Source organism: Gordionus sp. m RMFG-2023, chromosome 2, assembly GCF_954871325.1.
Source record: "Gordionus sp. m RMFG-2023 chromosome 2, tfGorSpeb1-WG-v2, whole genome shotgun sequence".
Lineage (NCBI taxonomy): Eukaryota > Metazoa > Nematomorpha > Gordioida > Chordodea > Parachordodidae > Gordionus > Gordionus sp. m RMFG-2023.
In genome coordinates this window covers 6,230,053-6,240,190 of record NC_088776.1, presented here as the reverse complement: position 1 = coordinate 6,240,190, position 10,138 = coordinate 6,230,053, and the positions used below count along the sequence as shown (strand labels likewise).

Genomic DNA, 10,138 nt, shown 5'->3' with positions numbered 1-10,138 from the left:
TATGATTAAATAATCCAAAATACATACAAACGAGCGACTAAATCCTTCCAGATAAACGAGCATGATGACTGGGATCAATAAATCCGATATTATTATTAAACTAAATTCTCAACTACACTATTAATTCCTGGACTAGGACATGTGTTGTCCTGTGCTAAAAGTTTAATTTATATGTATACTTATGTATATATACAAAGTTGATATTACAATCATTAGATTGAACATCTTTACAGGATGGGAAAATCAGTCAGCTGCTTCATTAAGCCGTTTTCAACTGCTTACTCAGATAATAATAAATATATTTTTTTTAAATAAACACTAATCAATTATAGACACTTGTAGCTTAATGTATTAGAAGTAGAAACAAAAATCTAATGTGGACGTAGACTTAAGGTCAGTTCAAAATTTTCACAAATGAATAAGGGCATATTACAATTATAATATAGTTTTGAAAGATAAGAATAGAATAAAATTTTCTAATGCTACCAGTGATTATATAAGGAATATATCTTGAAATTAAAAAAAGGAACTTTATAATACATCAAAATTATTTGCTATTATGAATTTAAATTCTTATTCCTATGATGTTCCAGATACATTAAACCATTATCTAAATCTAATTGGTAAAATTAAACCTGAAATATTGAGAAAGCTAATTTTTATAAATAGGTTTTTATTTAATATGATTTTTTTTATAGGACCGGGGTGGACTTTTATCAACTTCTTTATTATGCCACTTTTTTTCACATGCATATGTTTTTAAATTTGATTGCATTTTTTTGCATAGTTCGCTTGGTTATATTGCAAGTGCAACAAAGCTATGATAAAATTGAATACTTACCTGGATATTCTAATAATATAAGTTTTAATCAATATTCTGGATATCTAAATGGTAAAAGCTTTCGGAAATTACACTATTGGTAATTTAATTAATGTTAAACATATCTATTATCTGCATATCAATTTTTTTGGTGTTTATTATTAAGATAGGAATAGATTAACTATTAATTTTCTTGACAGAATATTTTAATACTGGTAATACGTTTATCTGCCAGATATATATATGAACAAACTTCTTAGCATGTGATATCTTGTGATTAGGGGATAAAAAAATTTTGAAAAAAAAACAGGCATAGTTTATTATAGAGAATCCAGGCTTTTAAATCTGACTTATTATTATTTACTTATTCAATACTAATTCAAATTTATGAGCAAATGATTTATATTATGTAAAGTAATGACATTGTTTTTACAGGAAATAAATAAAAAATTTATTACTATCTTTAAAAGCAATGAATAAGATATAAAATTATTTTTTTTGAGTAACATTACATTTCTTGTTACTTTTTAAAATATATTTAAGAACTTTGCAAAATTAAATTATATCATTTTCTAATTTAAAAATTAAATTTACATTTTCATTATTATTTTTTATAAAATTTAAATTTTTTTAAGCTATAAACTTTATATTTATCTATAATAAAAATATATAAAATAGGAAAGATATGAGAATTACAAATGAAATTTACCATGAGAATTTCAATTTGGATTAGTGTATAAAGAGTTCATTTTTAAGCCTATCGCTAAGGGAGGCAATACTCTTTTGTCTATATCTGCAAAAATATGAATTGAATCAAATATTTGCATTATTCATATTATAATTTGTATTCTTTTTATCTATTTAAACATAGATATAATATTAAGTACTACTTGATATTATTTATATAAAGATTAAGATATTCATAATGCGGGCCAAACTGGTTAAAATGAATGGTTGCATATTGGTCCACATTACTTAAATAACAATATTTCATAAATAAATAATGTGATACAATTAACAATCACCAAAACTTGAATATAATTCATTATAGTGGATATAATCCTGAAAAGTGTCAGGTTGCTAAAAAAATGTACCTATCAAAATTTTAATTACTGGAAATATGTTGACTACTACATATGAAAGATATAGTGCTCTCTGTATGCTAGATATACCCACCTAAACTTGAAATTAATTAAATATTCCTGGCCCGGTCATAGAAAAGTGGCTATTTATAAGCATTCCTACCTGTAAAGTCTTTGTGGGCTATTAAGATCTTAATTTTATCATGATTATCTTATGTAATTTGTTAAAGTTTAACATATTTTTATTTACTATCAAATAATTTTTGGAACTTGATTACCTAGTTAGATACCAGCAAATCTATTTTGTTTCCTCCCTCATTATAAATAACAAACAATGTTAACACTGTCATCTGATTGTGAATTTAAAAGTTTCATTTATTATCAAAATCTCTGAAAAATTCTCTAGGAACTTAAAAAGTACAACAACCCATGACCTTTTATAGTCCTATTGTTAATATTTGTTTTCTTTTCAATAATTATTCTAAAAATTCATCTAATATACTTCTTTTTTCTTCTTTGATTCAGTTGGCTTTAAGGAAGCAAAATGATAATGATTTGAAAATTTCACAAATATGTTTTGGCCATATTTTTATTTTTCTATAAAAAAAAGGTTTATTTTTGCTTTTTTTTGATAAAGTTTTGAAAATTTTTGAATTAAATTTTTTTTTTGATGTTTTGGCTTTTGAGTTATAGGAATGATGTTTTTAAATAATTATATTTTTATATATATTTTTTTTGTGTAACAAAATGGCTTCCCCTTTAATTTCATGATGAAATACAATAAATTTGGATAATGCTTTTGAACTATTATTTTATTATTTGCATTTTTTTCCACGTTTAAATGGATTATTCATTTATTTTATAATTATTCTAACATATTTTTTTTAATTTAAATAAATAAAAGGCGGTATTAAATTATATTTGGCATAATATAACGTATATAAAAACTAATATATTAAAAATTAATTATATTTCAAAAAAGTATAACACAAAATAAGGTTTAAAAAAACGTGTAAATGAATTTTTAATAGATAAATTTCTAAAATCATATAGAACGGTGAATTGATATAAAAAAAATTTGACCAATATATCTCTAATCCAAAGTTTTCGCCATTATCGGGTCACTGGAGAGGGCAGAAATTTTCTTACCTATATAGAGCCCCATGGCAAAAGTTAAGCGTATAGGTTAACGACAAAGTGTGTGTTGGTTATAGATGAGTATTTGTTCTTTTTTTTTGTTTTCAGCGGAGAAGTAATTTTTTGGCAAACACATTGATGCACAAACCTCTCTCCTATCGGATTAGTGGTAACCCGTCTGGTTTTTTAGGGTCTTGGGTATGGGTGTGTTAATAGCGTTATGTCTTTAGTATCATGTTTTAAAGGACTTAAGTTGTATCAACCCTTTTGTTATAATAGGAGAAAACTGTTATAAACGGTATTACAGGGTGGTAACTCGCGCTTTTTTCTTAATAAAGAATTTTTTCTTCCAAAAATTGCATTTGTTCTTTTCCAATATTTTTATGTGCCGTTCTATTAGTTAACCACAAACCACAGGTAGAATACATTAATACCCTTCTCTCCTGGCTCCCATCTTTTCTCCCCTGCAAAATAGGAACCAACTTGGACAGATACTGATTTTAAAAATTTAATCTCCTAGAAAATCTAGATTCGATTCATAAAGATTATCTACCTATTTTTATACGATAATGCCTTCTTTTTTTTATTTGAAATTAATATTTAACAGGTTTGTCGAGTCACAAAACAATCCAAAAAAAGACCCCCTGCTTTTGTGGATGAATGGAGGGCCAGGTTGTAGCTCTTTAGACGGATTACTAAGTGAATTGGGTCCATTTCACATTAAGGATAAGGGAGATACCCTATACAATAATCCTTATAGCTGGAATAAGGTAAATAAATTTTAAAAAATATATGGACTCCATTATTTTATAATACGTGTAGGTTGCTAATGTTATATTCCTGGAAGCTCCGGCAGGTGTTGGATTTTCTTACGCGGAAGATAATAACTACTCTTTTAACGATGACGAAGTAATTTAAGGTTTTTTTATAAAAAAAAAATAATATACTACCTCGCGGAAAAGAGCTTTTGAACGGATATTGGGAGGGAGGGTTCTTTTTATTGAAAAATGGTAGGATACATATGATATTTTATGATATTGTATTATATATTATTATTTTTAAAAAAATTTCAAACAAGGTGTCCTTGGATAATTATGAAGCCTTGAAAGATTTTTTCCAAAGGTTTCCGCAGTTTTCCGAAAATGAATTGTACATAACGGGAGAAAGTTACGCTGGAATATATGTCCCGACTCTAACAGTTAGAATTTTGCGGGACATGCCTCAAAACGGGATGAATTTGAAGGTCAGGAAAATCTAATATATAGCACTTTTTAGGCCTAATGCGAAACTGCGCAATTCGCAACAGCTGTTAATTTTTAATCAAACGACTTTTAGTTTGCGATGAAACTTTACCTAGAAAAAAAACGTCACGACCCCTAAACTTTATTTAAATCTAGCCAACTACATTCTTTTTATTCGTGGACGAATCTGAACCCCTATCGTTGACTTTCGCCGATTCGACGAATCGATAATTTTTAGTTGTGAAGCGCGACATATATAATTATATTAAATTTGTGACAGGTACCTTCATCCATAAAAAAATGATAATGGAATACCTTTTTCGACTTAGGGTCGTCCTACACTTTTAACCTAAAGAAGTTTTTTTAAGTTGCGGGGAAACTGCTAGCGAGGATGGCCTCTCAAACTTCACACTTTTTGATCAATTTTACAAGAGAAATCATCGTGCCGTCCTTTAGTTTTTACTTATACCCCGTCTTAGATCGACTAAATTAGTTACAAATTTGGTAAACGAATTTCGTATTAAGGTTATTAAGCCTAAGTGTCCAAGTTGCATAACTAAGATTAGTAACTTGTATGTTATTCGTATAATATTTTAAATGAACTCATGAGTTAATGTGAATTCCGTTAATAAAATGCTTGGACATACTAAATAAATTAGTTCACTTTAGTCGAGGTAGGACGAATAGCCATATTTTCTTATCAATGTGTTATTTCCGGCAATGTGTTAGTTAATCATTTTTTGAGCGCGTTTTTATAAATTTAAAAATCGGATTATATTGGAAATATATCCTATCATGTTTGGAATACCTATTTTATGAATTATAGACAATTTTGTTGTTAACCTTTGAGCCATTTATAATTTATATAAAAAAATATATGGAAAATCGAATATAAATTAAGTTAAGTTTAAAAGTTCATGGAAAAATTGTCTGAAATTCATAGAGTATGTATTCCAAACATGATGGAATACATTTCCAGTAAAATATTTTTAAATTTAAAAAAACTCGCTCAAAAAATGATTTAAAAATAACACATTGACGCTAACATGTATAATTAATTTTTATAACAAGAATGAGGTTAGAACCAGGGTTACGCAATATCACAGATATTTTTTTGGCGTTTCGTGTTTATTTGACAAATTTAGAAAGTATTTGTATTTTAAATACTGAAAACTAAAAAGGTATTTTTCTATTTGTTATGATTTTAACAAAAATTATATATTAAATACTTTTAATTTGTTATTAATATCTAATCACAATTTATTTTGCAATCCTTACTTAAAAAATATATCTCTCCTCTGTTTTCATCCTAATTGTTATAAAATGAATGAGCGACGTTCATATTTGAAATTAAAAACTGGAGATGACATGGAATTAGAAGACGTGTATTTCAGTTCCGGCTGGTATCTTTTATTAAGATATGTTTTTTAAACACCTATTTTACGAGAAAGGTTCTTCACAACATGTCTCAAAATCAATTATGAAAATAAAATACGATAAATTTGTTAGAAATTGTTTTTATTTAAATGTTTGCTTTAATTATATACCTCGTATCAGGACGACCGAAAAGTGGTATTGCCAAAGTTTTTTTAATAAAAATGAATTTTAAATTTCAATGAATTAATTCAGGTTGGAAAATCATATGTGGATTCTCATTTACCACTCATATTTTTTTTTCAATGTTCCCTTTGTAAAACAATTTACAAAAACCCGGCCGAGTTTATTAAAAATAACGAAATTTTTTTATAAATATTCCTTGGCCGGGCTCGAAAAATTATCAAAACGAACCTACTCCTTGGGTTTGGTCTACCATTTTGATTTTTCAATTATTGTTCGTTTTTAGATATTCTCTTGTAAACATTATACTAAATTAAATAAATATAAATTTTAGGGTAACATTTTTTAAAATATATTTTGTTTTTTTTTCTGGTTTGGGTCTAGAATATAGAATTTATTTTATTTTCGGATCAGGTCGGGAAAATATTTTTTGAAAAAATAATTTTGAGGTGGTAAATTTTTTTTTCTACTAAATATAATTATTTAATAAGGGATTCGCCATTGGAAATGGGCTTTTGTCTGTGACCTTGAACAGCCAGTCCATTTTGTATTTCGCCTATAGTCACGGAATCATCGGTGAACGCCTATGGAGACACATATTATCGAATTGTTGTAAGACGAATGTGTTATGTAATAATAATATACCATTCATTTTATTTTGAAATATTTATTTGACAAAATATTAGATACCATCCAACCAGAGTTTTGAAATGCTCTTCAAAATAAAAAAAATTCTTCAGATTTTCTAAAAATGAAAGATTTTTTTTCTCGAAAATTCTCTTTTTTTATATGGAAAAATCTTTTAAAGTAAATCTTTTGACATTTTTTTTGCTACCTGTTATTAGTTTTACATGTTTTTGATTAAAATTTGAAAAAAAAAATGAATTATGGTAGATGAAGAAGGGCCCGTGTCTTATAAGGATGTCGTAATTTCCACTTGCAATTTCTCTATTGATACCAACCCTAACTGCAAAGCTAATGTAATACACTATTATAGCATATATTATATTTTTATTTTTTTATTGTTATATGATGTGTGCAATCGGCAACCGGAGCATTTCATAACCGAAAAATAGCAAATTTTAAAAAAAAACGGGTAACGATTTCAGAACTTTCTGGATTTTCTTAAAATTTTGAAAATTAAAACGAACTCGAATGGATGAAAAATTCCCTTGTTTTGTCCGGGTTCCCGTTTGTAATTTAGTGAACTTTGACTAGATCTAAAGGATTTTGATTAATCTTATCTAATACTCGTATCTTACACGTCTTGAACACAGCTTACAGAAGCCTGGAGAATGATATTCGATATAGGGCTCAACGATTATTCCCTCTATTTACCATGCGACAATGATCCCAGCAACGAAATATTCCACAAATACTTATACTCGCTCCATAAAACTTTCCCTTACTCCTATGAAAACTGGGTTGAAACGGCCAACAGAAATTATTATAATTACAAATTCCCCCCTTATTCAAATGAAGTTAATAGGCGCGAAAGCTTTAATCAAAATGATTTATCGGCCAATAGCATCATCAATGAGACACCTCCTTGCATTGACGCATCGGCTATGCATCGATGGTTGAACAAACCGGAGGTTAGAACTGCCCTTCATATATCAGATAAGGCAGGAATGTGGGATGTATGTAGGTACGTATTAGTACATAAAAAAACTAAATTTTTTTAAAAATAATATATACTATCATAGAATTAGTAATTTATAGAAAATGCTTAATATGTTCAAGCTGCGCGTTATTTTATGCAACGTCATTTACAAAATCAAGCCAATAAATAGGTATAATTTATAAATATGGAGCGTTACTCTCAGTCAGAGTTAGCACGCGACGAAATTTACATAAATACGTAGGAATACAGCGTATTTTATATATTCGCCGCGAATTTATACTAACTATAAAAGCAGGGTTATGATGATAACGCTTAATTTATAGTAAACGCGTTATGTTCAAGCATTGCTTTATACAACGCTATCGAAAACAATGCTGATTCCTCATAGCAATAATTTAATAAAATATATCTTCTGCTGCTTTAAACAAATTGTTAATAAAAACTTATGTAATTTCGCTTTATTTTTTGTAATCGCATCGCAATGTATCTTTTTCAAATTTTATTATAGCGTTATCATCTTAACGCTCCATATTTATATATTGTTGCCTATTTGTTGAATTGTTTTTGTAAATAACGCACCGCTTGAGCATAACGCGTATACTCTAAATTCGTCGTAACGCTATGATTAAATTTGAAAAAATATATATTGCGATGTGATGATAAAAAGTATGCTATGCGATTATAAAAATAATAGAGAAATCACATTTTAAAGGTTTTTATTAATAATTTTTTAAAAAGCAGAAGATTATTTTTATTAAATATTTGTTAAAAAGCAGAAGATATATTTTATATATTATCGCTCTGAAGAATCAGTTTTATTTCGATAGCGTTCAAAACATAAATTCAGCGTAAGTTAGACTCTTACTTTTTATACAAATTTACACGCGCTTATACTGATAATTTTCTTATAAATGACATCAAATTATATGGCTTATTCTTCAAAATAGATATATCGAAAACTATAATAAAATATTCTTACGATATTATTCATTTAAATATAATTTCGGGGCTGGATAAATAATTAATAACAAGAAAGGACTTGGTTGAAGCCTGCCAAACTTGACTCATCATTGTCACTATTTGATTCTATTGATAAGATATGCCCATTTATATCATCTTTTTTTTCGACATCATGCAAATTATTTTCATGTAATTACAATAATTTTTAATTCGATTGTATAACTTTATCTTTTATATTCATTCTGAATGAAATTTATATGAATATTGATTAGATTATGGGGGTTTTAAATATACTTTTATTTAAGATGGCAATTTGTGAAAAAATACTCTTAATTTTAAGATGTTATAATATTTAAGCTCTAATTATAAAATATATTTTAATCGGGCACGGGTCGGTCCGAAAAATGTGTGCTCGAACTCGGGTTTAGACAAAAAAAAATAAAATTAGGGCTCGGGCCACGAAAAAACACTTTGATAACCCTGACTGTACATTGCGCGATAAATAAAAATCGCTCTCTAAAACAACTATCTGTCAAAATATTTTAATACAGAGATCTTTGGAGATACATATTTACATCCAATTTAATAAAAATTTATACTTCCCAAAGCCAACAAGTAGGCGACAGCTATAAGAGTATCTACGAGAACATGTATCCCCAATTTGATTACATTTTAAATTACGAAAATGGATTTGGGGCGACTGATTCGAGGCGCGATTACAAGATAAGGGGGTTAGTTTATAACGGCGATACTGATCTCATGTGCAACTTCTTAGGGGCTCAATGGTTTATTTCGAATTTAAATGTCACTCAGGAGGGCAAAAGGATAGATTGGCGTTACGGAAAGCAAGTGGCAGGTTTTAACATTACATTTCAAACTTCTAAAAACATTTTTATATTTTAGAAAATTGATAAATTGAAATGAAATATTCCCTTAAACAAATTTAGGATTTTTTTTAAAAATAAATATGTTTAATATATCTCAGGGTTTGTAGACTATTATGATAATTTGATATTCGCAACGGTCAAAGGCGCTGGGCACATGGTACCTCAATGGAGGCCAGGTCAAGCTTTACATATGATATCCAAATTTTTAAAAAATGAGCCACTTTAAAATCTTGACGAGGACATCTAGAAATTAATTATAAAAATGTATATGGAATATTTCCTTTCTTCAAAAATAACAATCATTTTTATTATATGATTTCGTATTATCGCTCACTTGGCAAAAATCATGGAGTTTTTAATTTAATTATCTATAGCTAGATCTAATATTTATTTTATTTTTTTTACCTTGCTTTATATTATTTTTTTAGATTACCATTTTTATAAAAAATGAATTAAAATAAAAAATATAATATTTTTGAAGGGAATTTTTTTTGAAAATCATCAGAAAGTTCTTACATTTAAAAGGAAAAATCACATCTCTTAGCATATATACAAGCGTAGCAAATGGAGAGGGGGGGAGTGGAAATCCTTCCTTCTCTTTCGAAAAATTCCTTACCCCCTTTACCCAATTTATTTTACTAAACCATGTAAATAAATAATCCATTATGCTGTGTCCTAGGTCGGTTTAAATGCTTTTTAATACATGCTAAAAAGAACTGTATCATTTTTTTAAAAATTTAATTAGTGTTGTTGATACTAGATAGATTTATTGGAGATATAATTTTGTAAAAAATTACTATTATACTCACTTTTGATAAAATGGGCAAAGA

At 27.6% G+C, this 10,138-nt stretch overlaps 1 protein-coding gene across 2 annotated transcripts; it reads left to right on the top strand.

Annotated features, from left to right (window-relative positions):
* The first annotated feature begins 752 nt into the window (after nucleotides 1–752).
* On the top strand, nucleotides 753–9,724 carry LOC135925211 (lysosomal protective protein-like). 2 transcript variants are annotated; one of them, XM_065460431.1, is made up of 9 exons: nucleotides 753–920; nucleotides 3,647–3,809; nucleotides 3,862–3,948; nucleotides 4,118–4,282; nucleotides 6,329–6,449; nucleotides 6,732–6,817; nucleotides 7,115–7,485; nucleotides 9,030–9,277; nucleotides 9,407–9,724. In XM_065460431.1, exons 1-9 carry the CDS (start codon nucleotides 754–756, stop codon nucleotides 9,532–9,534), a joined length of 1,536 nt encoding a protein of 511 aa, XP_065316503.1. In that variant the 5' UTR covers nucleotide 753; the 3' UTR covers nucleotides 9,535–9,724. The 2 variants fall into 2 exon arrangements, with proteins under 2 accessions (XP_065316503.1, XP_065316502.1); XM_065460430.1 differs by having other exon boundaries at nucleotides 6,329–6,467; nucleotides 9,407–9,722.
* The last annotated feature ends 414 nt before the right edge of the window (nucleotides 9,725–10,138 follow it).